This window comes from Oncorhynchus nerka, unplaced genomic scaffold (assembly GCF_034236695.1).
Source record: "Oncorhynchus nerka isolate Pitt River unplaced genomic scaffold, Oner_Uvic_2.0 unplaced_scaffold_17___fragment_2___debris, whole genome shotgun sequence".
NCBI lineage: Eukaryota > Metazoa > Chordata > Actinopteri > Salmoniformes > Salmonidae > Oncorhynchus > Oncorhynchus nerka.
Window position 1 is genome coordinate 215,408 of NW_027040483.1, and position 20,235 is coordinate 235,642.

The 20,235-nt window shown below is 41.6% G+C and overlaps 1 protein-coding gene across 1 annotated transcript; it reads right to left on the bottom strand.

The window, feature by feature from the left end:
* Positions 1–7,233: 7,233 nt before the first annotated feature.
* On the bottom strand, positions 7,234–12,031 carry atf5b (activating transcription factor 5b). Its single transcript, XM_029680856.2, has 4 exons — positions 11,502–12,031; positions 10,475–10,711; positions 8,993–10,178; positions 7,234–8,431 (listed from the first exon to the last, which is right to left on the bottom strand). Exons 2-4 carry the CDS (start codon positions 10,611–10,613, stop codon positions 8,245–8,247), a joined length of 1,512 nt encoding a protein of 503 aa, XP_029536716.1. The 5' UTR covers positions 10,614–10,711; positions 11,502–12,031; the 3' UTR covers positions 7,234–8,244.
* Positions 12,032–20,235: the final 8,204 nt, after the last annotated feature.

Consider the following 20,235-nt stretch of genomic DNA (forward strand, 5'->3'; position numbering starts at 1 on the left):
GAGCGACCTGTCAGGTAGGACGCAATCCAAGCGTGGGCCGCGCCGGAGATGCCCAACTCGGAGAGGGTGGAGAGGAGGATCTGATGGTTCACAGTATCGAAGGCAGCCGATAGGTCTAGAAGGATGAGAGCAGAGGAGAGAGAGTTAGCTTTAGCAGTGCGGAGCGCCTCCGTGATACAGAGAAGAGCAGTCTCAGTTGAATGACTAGTCTTGAAACCTGACTGATTTGGATCAAGAAGGTCATTCTGAGAGAGATAGCGGGAGAGCTGGCCAAGGACGGCACGTTCAAGAGTTTTGGAGAGAAAAGAAAGAAGGGATACTGGTCTGTAGTTGTTGACATCGGAGGGATCGAGTGTAGGTTTTTTCAGAAGGGGTGCAACTCTCGCTCTCTTGAAGACGGAAGGGACGTAGCCAGCGGTCAGGGATGAGTTGATGAGCGAGGTGAGGTAAGGGAGAAGGTCTCCGGAAATGGTCTGGAGAAGAGAGGAGGGGATAGGGTCAAGCGGGCAGGTTGTTGGGCGGCCGGCCGTCACAAGACGCGAGATTTCATCTGGAGAGAGAGGGAGAAAGAGGTCAGAGCACAGGGTAGGGCAGTGTGAGCAGAACCAGCGGTGTTGTTTGACTTAGCAAACGAGGATCGGATGTCGTCGACCTTCTTTTCAAAATGGTTGACGAAGTCATCTGCAGAGAGGGAGGAGGGGGAGGAGGATTCAGGAGGGAGGAGAAGGTGGCAAAGAGCTTCCTAGGGTTAGAGGCAGATGCTTGGAATTTAGAGTGGAAGAAAGTGGCTTTAGCAGCAGAGACCGAAGAGGAACATGTAGAGAGGAGGGAGTGAAAGGATGCCAGGTCCGCAGGGAGGCGAGTTTTCCTCCATTTCCGCTCGGCTGCCCGGAGCCTTGTTCTGTGAGCTCGCAATGAGTCGTCGAGCCACGGAGCGGGAGGGGAGGACCGAGCCGGCCTGGAGGATAGGGGACATAGAGAGTCAAAGGATGCAGAAAGGGAGGAGAGGAGGGTTGAGGAGGCAGAATCAGGAGATAGGTTGGAGAAGGTTTGAGCAGAGGGAAGAGATGATAGGATGGAAGAGGAGAGAGTAGCGGGGGAGAGAGAGCGAAGGTTGGGACGGCGCGATACCATCCGAGTAGGGGCAGTGTGGGAAGTGTTGGATGAGAGCGAGAGGGAAAAGGATACAAGGTAGTGGTCGGAGACTTGGAGGGGAGTTGCAATGAGGTTAGTGGAAGAACAGCATCTAGTAAAGATGAGGTCGAGCGTATTGCCTGCCTTGTGAGTAGGGGGTGTAGGTGAGAGGGTGAGGTCAAAAGAGGAGAGGAGTGGAAAGAAGGAGGCAGAGAGGAATGAGTCAAAGGTAGACGTGGGGAGGTTAAAGTCGCCCAGAACTGTGAGAGGTGAGCCGTCCTCAGGAAAGGAGCTTATCAAGGTATCAAGCTCATTGATGAACTCTCCGAGGGGACCTGGAGGGCGATAAATGATAAGGATGTTAAGCTTGAAAGGGCTGGTAACTGTGACAGCATGGAATTCAAAGGAGGCGATAGACAGATGGGTAAGGGGAGAAAGAGAGAATGACCACTTGGGAGGGATGAGGATCCCGGTGCCACCACCCCGCTGACCAGAAGCTCTCGGGGTGTGCGAGAACACGTGGGCGGACGAAGAGAGAGCAGTAGGAGTAGCAGTGTTATCTGTGGTGATCCATGTTTCCGTCAGTGCCAAGAAGTCGAGGGACTGGAGGGAGGCATAGGCTGAGATGAACTCTGCCTTGTTGGCCGCAGATCGGCAGTTCCAGAGGCTACCGGAGACCTGGAACTCCACGTGGGTCGTGCGCGCTGGGACCACCAGATTAGGGTGGCCGCGGTGTGGAGCGTTTGTATGGTCTGTGCAGAGAGGAGAGAACAGGGATAGACAGACACATAGTTGACAGGCTACAGAAGAGGCTACGCTAATGCAAAGGAGATTGGAATGACAAGTGGACTACACGTCTCGAATGTTCAGAAAGTTAAGCTTACGTAGCAAGAATCTTATTGACTAAAATGATTAAAATGATACAGTACTGCTGAAGTAGGCTAGCTGGCAGTGGCTGCGTTGTTGACTTTGTAGGCTAGCTGGCAGTGGCTGCGTTGTTGACACTACACTAATCAAGTCGTTCCGTTGAGTGTGATAGTTTCTACAGTGCTGCTATTCGGGGGCTAGCTGGCTAGCTAGCAGTGTTGATTACGTTACGTTGCGTTAAAAGAACGACAATAGCTGGCTAGCTAACCTAGGAAATCGCTCTAGACTACACAATTATCTTTGATACAAAGACGGCTATGTAGCTAGCTATGTAGCTAGCTACGATCAAACAAATCAAACCGTTGTACTGTAATGAAATGAAATGAAAATGTGATACTACCTGTGGAGCGAAGCGGAATGCGACCGGGTTGTTGAGTGAGGAAGTTCTATTCGGTAGACGTTGGCTAGCTGTTGGCTAGCTAGCAGTGTCTCCTACGTTAAGGACGACAGATAGCTGGCTAGCTAACCTCTGTAAATTAAGATAATCACTCTAAGACTACACACTCTAGACTACACAATTATCTTGGATACGAAGACAGCAAAGACAACTATGTAGCTAGCTAACACTACACTAATCAAGTCATTCAGTTGAGTGTAATAGTTTTTACAGTGCTGCTATTCGGTAGACGGTGGACGTTAGCTAGCTGGCTAGCTGGCTAGCTGCTGGGCAGATAGCAGTGTAGACTACGTTAGGAAGACGAAATACGATAATTACGCAATTATCATTGATACAAAGACGGCTATGTAGCTAGCTAAGAAGAAATTGCTAAGATTAGACAAATCAAACCGTTGTGCTATAGTGAAATGTAATGAAATGTAATGAAAAGTTATACTACCTGCGGGCCGAAGTGCGAATGCGACCGCTCGCTCCAACCCGGAAGATTCGGTAGACGTAGTACAGATACCCAAAATAACTACTTCAGTAGTACTTAAGTATATTTACTTAAGTACTTAACATCACTGAAAATGTGATTTTTTTTTATAGAGCCAAAATATTTTTTTATATATCAATTAAAGAAACTGGAAAATCAAGAACGGCGGGACGAATCTAATTAACAACCACCCCCCGAAATTCTGCAGCTAGATACTTACTTACGTTGTCTGGGTGTGACCAAAAAAAAAAAAAAAAATGAAATGGAACAGGATCTGAAATGGAACAAAAATATAAACGCAATATGCAACAATTTCAAAGATTTAACTGAGTTACAGTTCATGTAAGGAAATCAGTCAATTGAAATAAATAATTCCCTAATCTATGGATTTCACATGACTGGGAATACAGATATGCATCTGTTGGTCACAGATACCTTAAAAAAAATGGTAGGGGCGTGGATCAGAGAACCAGTCAGTATCTGGAGTGACCACCATTTGCCTCATGCAAATTAACAACCACTCCTTCGCATAGAGTTGATCAGGCTGTTGATTGTGGCCTGTGGAATGTTGTCCCACTCCTCTTCAATGGCTGTGTGAAGTTGCTGGATATTGGCGGGAAATGGAACTCGCTGTCATACACATCGATCCAGAGCATCTCAAAAATGCTTAATGGGTGTCATGTCTGGTGAGTATGCAGGCCATGGTGGAACTGAGACATTTTCAGTATCCAGGAATTGAGTACAGATTTGTGTACAGATCCTTGCACCATGGGGCCGTGCATTATCATGCTGAAACATGAGGTGATGGTGGCAGATGAATTCCCCGACAATGGGCCTCATCTATGCATTCAAATTGCCATCGATAAAATGCAATTGTATTCGTTGTCCGTAGTTTATGCCTGCCTATACCTTAACCCCACCGCCACCAAAGAGAACTCTGTTCACAACATTGGCATTAGCAAACCGCTTGTCCACACAACGCCATACCAGCTGTCAGACAGCTGCCCAGTACAGTTGAAACCAGGATTCATCCTTGAACACTTCTCCGGCGTGCCAGACGCCATCAAAGGTGAGCATTTTCACACTGAAGTCATTTAGTACACCCAACTGCAGTCAGGTCAAGACCCTGGTAAGGATGACAAGCACACAGATGAGCTTTCCTGAGACGGTTTTAGACGGTTGTGCAGAAATTCTTCAGTTATGCAAACCAACAATTTCATCAGCTGTCCGGTGGCTGGTCTCAGATGATCCCACAGGTGAAGATGCGGATGTGGAGGTCCTGGGTTGGCATTGTTACACGTGGTCTGCGGTTTTGAGGCCGGTTGGACGTACTGCCAAATTCTCTAAAACAACGTTGGAGCCGGCTTATGAAAATGAAAATGTAATTCTCTGGCAACAGCTCTGGTGGACAGTGCTCCAGTCAGCATGCCAATTGCACACTCCCTCAAAACTTCAGGCATCTGTGGCATTGTGTTGTGTGACAAAACTGCACATTTTAGAGTGGCCTGTGCAATGATCATGCTGTTTAATCAGCTTCTTGATATGCCACACCTGTCAGGTGGATGGATTATCTTGGCAAAGGATACATTTTCACTAACAGGGCTGTAAAAAATGTGTGCACAATTTGAGAAATATTTTTTTTTTAGGAACATTTCTTGTATCTTATATTTCAGCTCATGAAACATGGGACCAACACTTTACATGTTGCGTTTATATTTTTTTGTACGGTGTAGGTAGACATATAAGGCAATACAAAACTCTAAAAACACATACACTGTATGTTCAAGGCCTCTTGAATACTTTTCATGCAAAGCATATACAGAACAAAAATATAAATGCAACTTGTAAAGTGCTGGTCCCTTGTTTCATTGTCCCATGTTTCAGTGGGTGGGCCTGGCTCCCAAGTGGGTGTGCCTATGGCTGCGCCCCTGTCCAATCATGTCAAATCCATAGATTAGGGTCTGATGAATTTATTTCAATTGACTGATATTCTTATATGAACTGTAACTCAGTAGAATCTTTTAAATTGTTGGATGTTGCATTTGTATTTATTTTCAGTGATTGTGGTCTGAGAAAGTTTGATGTTTGTGTGACGTTTCTAAACCCATGTGGCTCACTGAAACAGTGAATGACACCCGCAGAAACATTACAGAGAAGACATACGACACTTGTCCAGATGTTCAAAGCACTTTACATTGTATGGCGCTTAACTCATCCCTTCCATTACCAATGTGTTGCACCCACCTGGGTGACCATAAAGACCACAGAGAATCAGGATTTTATCTTAATATCTTATCTGATGAATGATAGCTTGTACAGAGTCATGCCCCTGACTCTCACTGCCCTGGGACAATGAGATGTCCTTGAACCAGAAGGAAGAGTGCCCCCTACTGTCCCTCCAACATCACCTTCAGCAGCATCTGGTCTCCCATCCAAGGATCAAGCAGGCCAAACCGTGTTTCAGGGGAATGCCAGCAGTGGGATACATGGTGGTATGGCTGCAATTCACATCTATAGTCACACTTCTGAGAGTCTTCAACGCTGAGCTGGACATCCCGTGGTGAAGACATTAATAACTGCCCTGAATTTTTTTTAAATTCTGTTCAAGTTTCTGTCTGTCTGATCAGGTGAACAATGTATTATTTTTCACAGCGATAAAATGTATAATCTTTACTGATCTAACTGCAAGTGTAACTGAATGAACCTCCAAATGTGCTATACTATCAATACAAATTGAATCACAAAACATTAGAAGAGGATATCACTCAACCACCCTGTGAGAAGACAGTGAAGCACTAGAGCAAGATATACAATTTTATTCATTCCAGCGACTCCCTATTCTAACTTTGATCTGCAAGAATTGTGTAAGATTGCCTCATACTTTCAGAGGCCCATGTAGTATGGATATGGAGAGGTTTCGCACACCCTCCTAGTGGTGGTTGATGAGATTGGGATCTTCTGTTGTCCCTCCAAGAGACAGATACCGGTCTTCCTCAGTGTGACTTTGGCCTCTGGGTATGCAGTAGATTAGTACTTTAGCTTCATTCCAGTCATAATTGTTGTATTGACCATTATGTAGAAATATGAGACCAACAGATTGTTGATGTATGTATGTATGTATGTATGTATGTATGTATGTATGTATGTATGTATGTATGTATGTTTGTATGTATCTATGTACGTATGTACGTACGTTCAGTATGTATGTATAACTGACCCTTTCTGTGTTTTCCTCCCTGACTTTACACAAGAGAGTGTGTTCTCCTAATACTGTAGTGACTGTTTGCAAGCATTACAGAAATTGAGTTTGTGTTAAGAACTATCTCCCTGTAATTTCCATGTAAAATATCCCATATTTCCCTGAAAAACACAAGACTTTATGGTGTTCAGAACTTTTACTCATTTTCAGCATTATATGATTAATCATTTGTTACTGTACATTCCTCTAGTGGTGAAAAATAGATTTACTTACTCTCCCTGCAATGCAGCCAACCAGACCAGAGGGAGTGAAATCTTTGTTCAAAACAGACACAGAAGGGATGGGCATCTCGCATTCCTACTCTTGTCTGTCACTTTGAAACTACGGCCTAAATAAAATGCATAGCCTATTGGGATATGAAGGAATTGAATAGGTGTATACAAAATGGTGATACAGCACTACACCTAACCTTTCTATCGGGGTCAGGGTTTCGGCCATATTACTACAACAATCTGATTCCTTCAAAACTACACACCGACATATTGGCAGGTCGAGATGGATCCCCAATAGCCTGGTGAAACCAGCCTGATCACTGCGTTCACCATTCTGTAATATGTGGAGTGAAATAGAATGGTGAATGCAGTTGGTTCTAGCAGACTAGAGCCACAGATTATGAGAAGACAGCTTTTACCTGGTCAGGTCTGTATGAGTTTGAGAGGGTACCTTTCGGTCTGGATAATGCCCCTGCAATGCCCCTTACCACCGCATTGGGTTTGTACGTGTTTGAGCGGATACTTTTCGGCCTGTGTAATGCCCGACACAGCGGTGTCCGGGCTGATGGTGAGACACCCTATTGACCTACCTTGATGTTTTTGTTTATTTGCTGGACTTTGACAGACATCTAGTCCACCGTTAACAAGTCTTCCAGAAGATACATTAAGCTACATGACCAATCACTGTTAGCTGGGCTATAAAAGAAAAGTGCACTCCCTCTGTGGGTCCCACAGAAATGGATTGAGCAACACTGATGTAAACTGTGTCTGACTTCTATAACAGTGTAATAACAATGTATTGTAATAACAGTCCACAAAGAATACATGATAAAAAACATAACTAGTTTATTTGGCTGCAATTTACCTGATAGTTAGTTACCAGACATCATCATCTATCAAACAAGCAGACCTGAATTGAACACATACTCATCAAATAAGATTCTCATGAAGACATTATTCCCAACAACAATTTATTGTTGTGTCAACAGGTGATTGTTTTTTCGCAAAATACAGCCAACAAAAAACCAAGATGATAAAACAGTGAATGCCATGTATATTTTCCCCATTATGTAAAAGTGGACAAACATCCTGAGTATGATTCAATATTTGAGGGGGAAGCTCTGTAGAAATAGTCAGCTAATGAAGCTGAAACAGTTAAAGCATGACTTGAGAAAATGCTCTATGGAAACCATTAAATCAGGAAGCCATGCAGTTCAGAGAATGTTGTCATTTTCAAATAACAATCAATCATGCTTTTTTAACAATCAAACATGCATTGGGTACTTTAGCAAGGTCTAGGTGGTTTCCTACATGTTCTACATGAGCATTTTAGCAATCACATATTCTAGTAGTTTGCAGCATTTATTAATGAACTTTTCCACAGCATTTTAAACATTCCTTCTTCAGTCCCTTATACCAAATGAGTGGAAGAAGCAAAAGGGTACTTAAATGAATAAATAAAACAAAACGTACAATATCACAGAATAAAGCTTCCTTCCTTTATGCTGCCATTGAGTGTCAATAACACAGACATAATTCAATCGCTTCTATTACTGTTAAAAAATGACAGTTAAACAGTCAATCATTGCAAGCTCAAACATTACAAGGCAGGTCAGTGTCACAGTGGTCACGGACAGTTTATTTTAGTTCCCTCCTAAATTCAACTAAGGCCTGAAGTCATTCAGGGAAACATTTGTAAAAATACATTGTGTTGTTTATTGTCTGTAACAATAATAAAGCGATTATATTATTTATTTTTTGAAAAACTACCAAAATCATGCAACTATAATTTTGAACAAACAAGTGCTTTGATGTGAGTGCTGGTGTTGTGGGTGGGAGATTAGGCACTGGCATCTTGCTTTAGGCGTTGACTACGTGCCTTGTAGACCTCGATGAGTAAATCTTTGACATATTGAATCTCTCGTTCCACTGACTCCGCCTTGTCGCGGAGCTCCCGGTTGTGTTCCTCCAGCCCATGAAGCTCCTCCTCCAGTATGTCCAGCTCCGCCCTCTTACGCAGTCGATACCTACAGTTTACAAAATACCAGGGTCAGCTTGCACCTGCTGTACCGTTGGAGCCCCCTCCCCTTTCCCCTTATTATGTCCCCCTCTCAGTCCCCACCACAAGTGGCAGTTGCCAACCTATCCTACACCCACAACATCTCATCTATCTTTGTAGAAGTAACCATGACTTGTCTGAGTCACTGAGCTACAGTAGGTTGGCAGTTCAATATCAGTTCTCGCTAAGAGATAGAGAAAGCTAGTGTCATGAATTTAACATGGACATGTTTTCCCAACCTCATCCCTTAAGTAATAGATTTACGGATATGTATCTATGAACATCCAAGATAGCAGGTCCTATTAGAAGAGTTCAGATTTCAGATTTTATAAACACATTTATATCTGAGAAATTCTTGTAGCACTTTCACACCAGTGAAAAGACACAGTGATCCCATTCAAACCAGAGATTAAGGTCTACTTAAAATGTGCACAGACATTTTTTTGGTCAGACTTTAAAAAATTACCAAACATTCTATCATCAGTTTTTATTTAAACTTTATAAAATCAGTACATTTTTCACAACATACCTGTGAGCAGCTGTTTTGTTCTGGTCTCTCTTCTTCTGCTTCCGTTCTCCGGTATGTACTTCCAGAGGGACAGCAACAAGGCCTGGTTTGAGGCAGCTCAGGGAGCATGGATCTTCCTTTAGCCTCTGTACTGCTTGCCTGTGAATGGGCGAGTCCACCATTGGCCTCTCGCTCTCTCCTCTTGACAGACATTCGTAGCTTTGGTCTCCAAGACATTCTGGGAAGAGGTAGTGGCCATGCTGGGGCTCTATACCATGTACTTGTGTAGGCTCTTCGATTTCACTTATAAAGCTATAAGGCTCTGTATCAGCAATGTTCGGGTGGTGGTGGTAATAGCCACCGTTTGCCTCTGGCTCTTGAGGAATACCTCCAGAGAGTCCACCATCTTTGTTGCAATGAAAGACCTCCAGCCCCATACCATCATAACCCCTGCCACTAACCTTCATTCCATGCATCAACTGTCCTTCTCTCTTGGGGTGGGTATCGAAGGACCCACCCATACAAAAACTTCTGGCCATCTCTTCACTGCAAAAAACATCCTCTGTAAAACAATAACTTTCCTCTTCCTTCAGCAATACACCACATTCTCTGACTTTCTTTACACTGCCAATGTTCTTCCCAACTCTCTTCAATGTAGAAAAGTGGTTAACAGCCTCTGTGCTTCCTGAGGAACTTCCTTTGGCACTCCAGGTGTCATGCTCAAGTTCCTCTCCAACTTTGTTGACACCATCTGAAACTATTCTTCGACAAGTATTGTATGAATGATGATGACAGTTGTATGGGGATTGTCTAGCCATTTTGGGTCTTCCAATGGGACCACCACAGAAGCTCACTCGGTCGAGTTCCCCTGTTGCCAGGGTAACAAACAATGGGCTGGTTTCTGATTGGTTGCCACTGTACGAAGCATAGGGCAACTGGTAGTAAGAATGGGCACCCATTGCTTGGGCGCCTTTGTCACATTTTGGTGATTTGTCCAATTTGGTTGAAGTCGATTCAGACCGGAAGTAATCCTCAAGCTGAGCAAGCTCCTCTTGCAAAAGAGAGGTCATGACCTCCAAGCCAGAGGGCACCTTGACATCATGTTCCAACGGTGAGGGCGGAGAAGATGAGCTAGAAGAGGATTCAGTAGTCGACTGGAACGAAGACAAATCAACTTTTTCCGTCATCCAGTCCGTCTGACCATCACCTATGAAAAAAAATGATTTTATTAAAATATTGAATTCAAATGTCCATATCGCAGGCATAAAATTAAATGAGGATTTTTTAAACGGTCCTTTAATTTCTGACGATAAACGATAAATGTAGAAAAATATATATATATATCCTTGCGAAACTAACCGATCATTTGAAAATAATTTAACGCCATCGTCTTCATTGGGAAAATATCCACTTAGCTTCACTCATTGTACGACATAAGCTCGTACTGCAGTGCGATTCCACCTGGAATGTGGAAAAATAAAAAAGCGTCTTGCCGTATCTCACCAATTCTGTGCTGTCCCTCCGGTAACTCCACCCCCTTCCTTCCCCAGGATTGGCTGTCGTTAGCTTGTTGGGAAGAGGGAATGATGAGGTCGACCGTGCAAACAAGAGGAATTTTCCTGCGAAGGATCGATATCGCCATCGTGTCTTTTATTTCGGTCAAAATGGTCAAATGCACTAAGTGTGCGAGGGTTCCAGAGAAGTGTCACTATGGACAGAGTGGTGGGAACACTTGAAGACCTGTGAATGACAAAAAAAATCTACTTAAAACAATCAACAACTCTACTGAATTTCCACACCCAAACACCCCATTTCACCCCATTGCCACACCCCCAAAAACACCACACACTAAAAACAACTGTTAAAATTGTACAATTATCAGAGGGTCTTCACAGACCAAAAATGGTTGAAGTTTCCTGATAATTGCATTTTGCATCCATAAACCAACATCTTAGTTTTCACATTACGAAACTACTGAACTTTAGGGAAATAATAAGTTAGGTTTGGAAATCTGTTACAGGGCTATATAACACTGTCTCTATGAAAACTCACTCCCCTCATAAAATGCAACTATAATATCTCAACAACATATCAAATTGTATTTGTTATAATCCATTTCACAGTCCAGGAAAGCAGTGCCTACACGACAGTATAGTAAACAACGTTTATGTTAGTTAGCCTATGTGTATTCTATATCAAATATTAAAAAGTATTATTTTTTCCTCTCGTTCCAACTATTATATGTTTATGTTTTAAATATATAGCAAATTTCTACATTTGAAAAATATAGATTTTACTAGTAGCCCACTGATAAAATATTTTTCAGTGGCAGTTCTCACCTCTGAGCTCAGTAGGCTACTGTAAAACTGTCGATTCTAAATATCTCTGTTAGACTAAAAGGTCATTACAATAACCCCAACATCATTTCAGAAATGGTTAATAAAACAATTACAATGTCAAAGCTAACATATTGAACACATTATACTTGACAACAACTGTAGAATAAAGAGAAATAATTAATTTCACTTACCCCATTATTTCTCAATAGTATAGTTGTTTGGAAGTGCGTTGCAAATGCAAAGCACAACAACTAGTGACAGGGAGGTCAATTTAATAAGTCATCTCTTACTTAGAACACAATGACCTCATTTGGTGTGTTATGAAGACGATGAGTTTCAAACAGAAAGTTTAGGAATCAGCAACTTCTTCTGGAACTACTAAATCCGGACCGTATCACACTGTTACAAATCAATCCGCAGTTTACATTTTACCCCTTTTATCGCGTCATATCCAAGGGACTTTCCACCCTGTTATTTCCAAAAGACATGTTGTAATAAAATGGAAATAAAACGATGTAACTTTACATTATTTACATGTAAATAATAATATATATTTACATTTCTACAACCACACTTGGGTTGCAAAAACGCAATTCACCTCAGGAATCATGGCATTTTTAAGGATCATATTTCCGAGCTAATATCTTGTTAGTAAATAAATTGTCACCCACAGAGAATGTCCTACATAAAGCACTCTGTAATAACGGACACGGTTTATAACGGACTATTTAGTCACACACACGGGAGGAAGGATACAGTCTTGCAGTTGGAAGGTGTAACTTTTGTTGCAGCACTGTTGCATCAGTTACGCAGCGGGTTCGCGGAATGTTGTAGGATTGTGGTCACACTATTGGTTTATCTAGACTAAACCTCTTATTGGTCGATTAGGAATTGTCAAATTATTTTTAATCGTCATAGATCCAATGTTACTTTGTATATGTGTGTACAAGTAGTAAGGAGATAGAGGCCACCTGCCTCTTTCAGTATTTATTATTTCCTCCATAAGACATTACCTCTTTAATAGTTATAATAAGAAGGTTGCAACCTATAACTTTATACGAATGAGCAAATTCTATTATAAATGTAATGCACTTTAGTGTAATCAACCAGAGAAAAGCTTAGTAGGCTGCTAGCCATCAATTTCATCTCAATTAAAATGGTCAAACTTCTATAAAAAAATGTCTTATTAACATATTTTGTGTGTAGAATATTAATAAAAGTAAAATAATAATTCCAAAGGTCTATATGGTTAGAAGGACAAAATGACACACAGGAGGTCAAAGCAGTTTAAACTTGACTTTATCTCTCATTAGTACAACAGTTAAAAACCACTCTCTGTCTGGAGTTGCTATGCATTTTCCTCACTGAGAAACCAAAAGCTGATTGAAGCAGCCATGTCTTCCTGTTGCTATAGTAATAGGGAACACTGCCCCCCTTTGAAAACATGCTTTTTGGCGTGTCTGTTGCCAAGGGTTTAAAATAATCCCCTTACCTCTGCGCTTACAATGTTCTTGTTATTGCACTCTTTGCAGCTTTTGTGCATACAACCTATTAATTCTTTGCATTTGTAATATTCGTGCCATGAAGTTCATGAAAACTTCCTGCAGTCGTCTGACCCTTTCTACGTCTATTCTTTCTCGACGTGTGTAACCTAACCTGCAACCGATATCCTATTGTAATGTATTAAAATTCGACTCTATTCCATTCCCAAAATACTGCACAAAACTGGTCATAGTATAAGGATACAGGACACACTTTTTTGTCTTTTTTTGTTTGCTTTCTTCGCTGTTTCAATTTCTCACAGCATTAACCATCTGATAGCAGCAGAAACGCCACCTGGTGTTATCAATAGCATTGTTGAGGAATGTAGTCCACTTGCTATTGTTTAACATCTCTCCAGGAGACCAGCACTAGTAAATTGGAATGTAACTATTATAATCATATGGGAGAGTACTGTTGCTTTTCGAGAGGTTCTTTAAGACTGGGAATAGTGGAAAAATTAAACATGAAGCACCCAATTAACACTGATGCATGCTGTCACGAACGGATGTTTGTGTGTGTGGATGTGGACAATGTGCAAATATTTTCATGTTTTTTCCCCTTTTTTCTGTTCGAAGAGGTCACGGAGAAGGTTTATATTATAACAGGCATATTGTATGCATATGAGTCACATATCATCTCGTATGCCGTACCTATATCATTTTATGCTATATTTGATTAATTTTTTTAAAATCTAAATTTCATTTATGGAAAATAATACAAATCATATTTTCTGCTGCAAAAGCGTTGCCCTCTCTGCAACTACTGTCCAAGAATCTTTGGGAGATCTGACTCTACATCATAGAGAGAACTGCTTTCAAAGGAGGGCTTGCACTTCGCAAGTATGGCACATTGGTAACAGTTACAGCATAGTTTCATCACCAGCTCCCTACGAATCCTGCTTACATTAACTTTTTACACGGATTGGCAATATGGGAAGCAACACTACAGGTTCCTGCCAATGCAGTGACACTTTTGAAACCTTCAATACACCCTCCCTCTCACATGACTTGTGTGTAAGATGTCATTATAGCGATTAAATCCTGTACTATAATAAACAACGGAATTGCTTCCTTTACTTGGTGTAGGTATACATCCTTTACGAAAATCTATCTGTATAGAATAGTCTTGAAAAATTATATCAGAGGCAAATTTGCAAAGATATGACCTTTAATTTGATGAAACCTTCTTGAAAGTCAATCATCCCTGAGGAAGCTTGGTAGAAAGAGGGAGTGTCATCCTGTCATCTTATCATGCAGCACAATGTCATGCAATGTACTGCATTGTCAAATGTGGTTCAATCTCCAGCAGGAACTAATAACTTCATCTTTTGTAGGTCTGTATGACATTCAGAAGAATAAATAATCTCTCTGTTTAATTAATACAAATGCTTATACATTACTTACAAAAATACTTTGAATCATATTGACATTGAGCCTGAATATTAATACCATAACATATCTTACCCTGATATGGATGGTAAAACTAGATTTTTAAAAAATTATTCACTGGGCCAAAAGCATCACTTTAGGATATTATCACGCTTTAGGGAAGACCCAGATGCAGACAGTGTCGAAGTAACAAAAGTGTATTACTACAGGGAGCAGGCAAAACGACAGGTCAAGGGCAGGCAGAGGTCAATAATCCAGTGTGATGTGACAAGGTACACAACGGCAGGCCGGCTCAGGGACAGGGGAGGCAGAATGGTCAAAACTGTGAAAACTAGAAAACAGGAGCTAGAAACAGACAGGAGCAAGGGGGAAACGCTGGTAGGCTTGACGAACAAAATGAACTGGCAACAGACAAACAGAGAACAAAGGTATACATACACTAGGGATAATGGGGAAGATGGGCAACACCTGGAGGGGGGTGGAGACAAGCACAAATACAGGTGAAACAGATCAGGGTGTGACAGATATTGTATTTTAATTTGGTTTAACAGTATTGCTGTGCTTACTTCCTGTACACAAAAGGTGAATGATGGTGGCAGAACAAAGTGCAGTGTTCTGGAAAGTCTGGTTTGAGCTTGAGCAGGAATATTGAAGTAGAGGCTAAAGACTATTGTTAAGCATGCATTTTAAAGCTTCTCAGGTTTTCATTACATTTCATTTCTCATTTCATTTCATTAATCATACCGGTGACATTCTGTTCACCTTCATCTTGAGCTCCCTCACAATCACCTTCAGTCAGTAACTGATAGTGGCTCAGATTGGGGAGAAAGTTAGTATCCTATGCCCCCAGCCCTGACTATGAGCTGACCAGGACCAGGAGAGCTAAGGAAGCAAACCACAAAATAACCGTATGTCGCTCTGGATAAGAGCGTCTGCTAAATGACTAAAACGTAAAGGGTTGCAGTTACATGTTAAGATAATGTTACTGGATTACTGAATCTTATTTGAGTACTGCAGTCTCACATAACAATATGGGTTGGAATAGACAACAATCCAGTGATTTCAAGCCATTGTAGTTTCATCACAGCAACAGAGGAATAATAAGCCTTGAATTTGATCTAAGAGCCAAAGAGAACAAGTGTTTTACAGTATTCAAATAATGTTATTTTCCCTCCCTCAGCACCTTACTTACTCCCACCCAACAGTCTATTGTGAATCCCACCCTGAGAATATGTTTGGAGTGCCAGTCCACTAGGGGTTATCCTGAGGGATTATAGATACTAAATACTGGATAGGGAACCCAGAATGGGTATGAAACAGCAACAGGGATGCTCCTCAACAGCAGTACTGCCATGATCAGTCACTCTTCCCATGACAACAGGGGCCTTTTGAGCCCCAGCAGCAGTCTGGGTCCATAGGGAACTAACAGGCAGCAGCAGCCAGCTGCTCTCCTGTGTCATCCACAACCACAGGCTTAATCAGTCCCTCATAAACTGGCCAGCCACATGGAGACAAAGCTCCACAGTCTCCACACACGTGCATCTATATTGCTTCTAAATACTAAAAAGAGCTGATGTGTGCTCTGATGAAGATTCGTTGTCAGAATGTGTCAATGGGAGTTTGTTTTTGTCACTCTGATTGTGAACATTTTGATGAAGATGCAGCAGATTCAACTCGATACAGTTGAGTTGTAAGAGCAGGATCACTTCAGAAGGAGCCTCAAGGAAAATATAGAGTAGACTTGTCTACTGGAGGTGATTCAGATACTGCATTACAGTACCCTTGAATTAGATATTGACCAGAATGTACTATTATTCTGAATTACATTGTTTAAATATGTTCATCTATCAAGTACGCAATGATTCCTCAAAATGAGCCCATCCCAAAAATGAAGAAATACTAAACAAGGATCTCTGCCAGGGGTTCTTGATATAATACTGTGCTTGAGTCTGCTGCCCTCTTCTGTTACTTGCTGTAGATGATCGTAGAACTGACACATCGTCTTCAATACATTAATAAGGAGATCCTTGAGGACCACTTCTCTAAAAACAATTATGTGGAGAAGAAACAAATGATTGTCCAGCAACAACAATTAAGAGCAGGCACACAACACATACTGAATCTTGTGTGTGTATCTGTGTGTGTACGTGCGTATGTGTGTGTGTTTGTTTTTGTGGTGCATGTGTGCGTGTATGTGTTTGTATGTGTGTGTGTGTGCATCTTCAAGGCAGAGTGTGGTGTTGTGGTTCACAAGTCTGTAGGAGCTGGGCGTCAAGCCATCAACAACTCTAAGGTTCACAAGGTGCTCTCTTCTCCAGCCCCATCAAAGATTATTACTGGACAGGGAAATATGAACAAATCTATAACACACAGTGAACGATTGGCAAACGTCTTCTCACAGAAAGAAAATAAATTGTATACTGGTTCACATTTGATATAGACAGTAGGATGTCTTGAGAAATGTTCATAGCCCTAGAGCTGTCTAATAATATCCTGTCCTATCAGACCAAAAGAATGTATGAGCATGCAGCCTCTTGGGGAGAGGCTTTTCCATATCCGTTGGTAAATTCCTCTGTTTACCTCCCAATGTCTGACTGTGCTTTCTGTCTCTCTTTTAAAACCATCATTAGGTGTGCTTGCTGAAGCCAAGCACAACTTTAGAAATGTTTCATACTTATTATTAATGTGCTTGCTGAAGGCAAGACCACTCCAGATTTCTTACATATTCATATTGTTAATGTGCTTGCTGAAGGCAAGACCACTATAGAGTTACATAGTTGTATTATTGATGTGCTTGCTGAAGGCAAGACCACTATAGAGTTACATAGTTGTATTATTAATGTGCTTGCTGAAGGCTAGACCACTCTAGAGTTCTTACATAGTTTTATTATTAATGTGCTTGCTGTAGGCAAGATCACTCCAGATTTCTTACATATTCATATTAATGTGCTTGCTGAAGGCAAGACCACTATAGAGTTACATAGTTGTATTATTAATGTGCTTGCTGAAGGCTAGACCACTCTAGAGTTCTTACATAGTTTTATTATTAATGTGCTTGCTGTAGGCAAGATCACTCCAGATTTCTTACATATTCATATTAATGTGCTTGCTGAAGGCAAGACCACTCAGAGTTACATAGTTGTATTATTAATGTGCTTGCTGAAGGCTAGACCACTCTAGAGTTACATAGTTGTATTATTAATGTGCTTGCTGAAGGCAAGACCACTCTAGAGTTACATAGTTGTATTATTAATGTGCTTGCTGAAGGCTAGACCACTCTAGAGTTACATAGTTGTATTATTAATGTGCTTGCTGAAGGCTAGACCACTCTAGAATTACATAGTTGTATTATTAATGTGCTTGCTGAAGGCTAGACCACTCTAGAGTTCTTACATAGTTGTATTATTGATGTGCTTGCTGAAGGCTAGACCACTCTAGAGTTACATAGTTGTATTATTAATGTGCTTGCTGAAGGCAAGACCACTCTAGAGTTACATAGTTGTATTATTAATGTGCTTGCTGAAGGCTAGACCACTCTAGAGTTACATAGTTGTATTATTAATGTGCTTGCTGAAGGCTAGACCACTCTATAGTTCTTACATAGTTGTATTATTAATGTGCTTGCTGAAGGCTAGACCACTCTGTTTAAATGTGCACAAATTAGCATAAAATAACGCACCAACAGTAATAGTAACTCACAAACTGTTATAGCTAGAGACACCAAATCAACTTTCACATGTTCAGGCTATCCTGTCATAGCAATCAATCAATCAAACAAACATTCCAACTATCTATAGTTTTTCAACATTTAAAATTTGCATACCCCAAGGTGGTAAGGGTAGGCAACAACACATCTGCCACGCTGATCCTCAACACAGTGACCCTAAGGGGTGCGTGCTTAGTCCCATCCTGTACTCCCTGTTCACCCACGACTGCGTGGCCACGCATGACTCCAACACCATCATTAAGTTTGCCGACGACACAATGGTAGGCCTGATTACCAAAATTGATGAGACAGCCTATAGGTAGGAGGTCAGAGACCTGGCAGTGTGGTGCCAGGACAACAACCTCTCCCTCAACGTGAGCAAGACAAAGGAGCTGATCGTGGACTAAAGGAAAAGGAAGGCCGAACACGCCCCCATTCACATCGACGGGACTGTAGTGGAGCGGGTCGAGAGCTTTAAGTTCCTTGGTGTCCACATCACCAACAAACTATCATGGTCCAAACACACCAAGACAGTCGTGAAGAAGGCACGACAATGCCTATTCCCTCTCAGAAGACTGAAAAAATTTGGCATGGGTCCTCAGATCCTCAAAAAGTTCTACAGTTGCACCATCGAGAGCATCCTGACTGGTTGCATCACTGCTTAGTATGGCAACTGCTTGGCCTCCGACCGCAAGGCATTACAGAGGGTAATGCGTAGGGCCCAGTACATCATTGGGGCCAAGCTTCCTTCCATCCAGGACATCTCTACCAGGTGGTGTCAGAGGAAGGCCCCAGTCACCCAAGTCATATACTGTTATCTTTGCTACCGCACGGCAAACAGTACCGGAGAGCCAAGTCTAGGTCCAAAAGGCTCCTTAACAGCTTCTACCCCCTAGCCATAAGACTGCTAAACAGTTCATCAAATGGCTACCTGGACTATTGACATTGACCCCATGATACTGAAAATGTCCTTATACCCATCATGAGCTTGCTACAACCTAGGCTATGAATGAAGGTTTACAACATAGGTGCACACAGGTTGAGAGAAACATTTGAGATGACAGACAGGGACACATGGACAGACAGTGACACATTCAACAACTTTAACATCTTCAAAACTTAGTAAACTATAACAATTCAAATTAGAATGACTTAGAATTGGTTAAGAAAGAACAGACTGGTCTATACAGACAACAGGCAGAATGTGTTATGCACAAAGCTTGGCAAAATGAATACTTCAATGAGCTAAGTCAGCTCAATGAGTGCTTTGCAAACCTTACAGCAGTCGAATCAACAGAGGGGATAGTCCATACAGACCAAAAGGTCATTAACAATACATATCGCTCTTTTTACTCGGAATTGTACTCATCACAGGTTAAACATGATGATACTGATTGCACCAGTTTTGTACAACTCAGACATCTCCCTAATCCTGCAGCATCTCAATTAGATGCTCCAATCTCTTTGGCTGAGCTTAAAGAGAGAGTACAAAACTTGAGCATAGGAAAATCACCAGGCTATGATGGATTCACAATAGACTAATAGAGTTATTGACTGTTTTTGGGCGCAGTTGGGGAAGCCACTATTTAATATGATCCAGTTCTCTGTGTCCAAAAGGTCATTCTCAATAGATGTAAACAAAGCAATTATCTCGCTTTACTTAAGAAAAATAAAGATTCATTAGAGTGTGCTCACTATCAACCCCTATCACTGTTAAATTCAGATGTCAAACTATTTGCAAAATTCATGTCTCGAAGACTTGAATCTTACATGACAAATTTAGTCCATCACGTTCAAACTGGCTTTATAAAAAGTTGTCTGGCCTCTGACAACATCTGCCGTCTATTACACATCATTGACACAGCTGAAAATGTGGAACTACCTGCTGCTGTTCTTTCACTTGATGCCAAAAAGGCCTTTGATCGCCTTGAATGGCACTACCTCTGGACAGTATTCAAACATATGGGCTTTGGAGATTGTTTTATCAATATGATCAAAGTACTGTATTCTTACCCATCCACTATGGTGCTTCCTGGGAAATGATGTTCTAAACAATTCCCCATTGACAGAGGGACAAGGCAAGGCGTTTCTCTCAACAGCTTACTCTTCGCTTTATCACTAGAACCTTTGGCTCAGGCAGTCTGTCAGTCCACACATGTTCCTATCACTGCTCACAACTCTGACCACCGTATCTCCCTTTATGCAGATGATATTTGATAATATATGTTGGAGACGTTCCTCCTTCTCTACCTTTCCTTCTCAATATCTTTAAAAACGTCAGTTCAATCT

Excerpts from the sequence above, each read along its gene's own strand:
- atf5b (XM_029680856.2), bottom strand. The coding sequence starts at position 10,613 with ATGGCGATATCGATCCTTCGCAGGAAAATTCCTCTTGTTTGCACGGTC. Across the intron at positions 10,179-10,474 it reads GGAGGGACAGCACAGAATTG|GTGATGGTCAGACGGACTGG; the intron begins GTGAGATACGGC and ends TTTTTTTCATAG. Across the intron at positions 8,432-8,992 it reads AACAAAACAGCTGCTCACAG|GTATCGACTGCGTAAGAGGG; the intron begins GTATGTTGTGAA and ends TGTAAACTGTAG.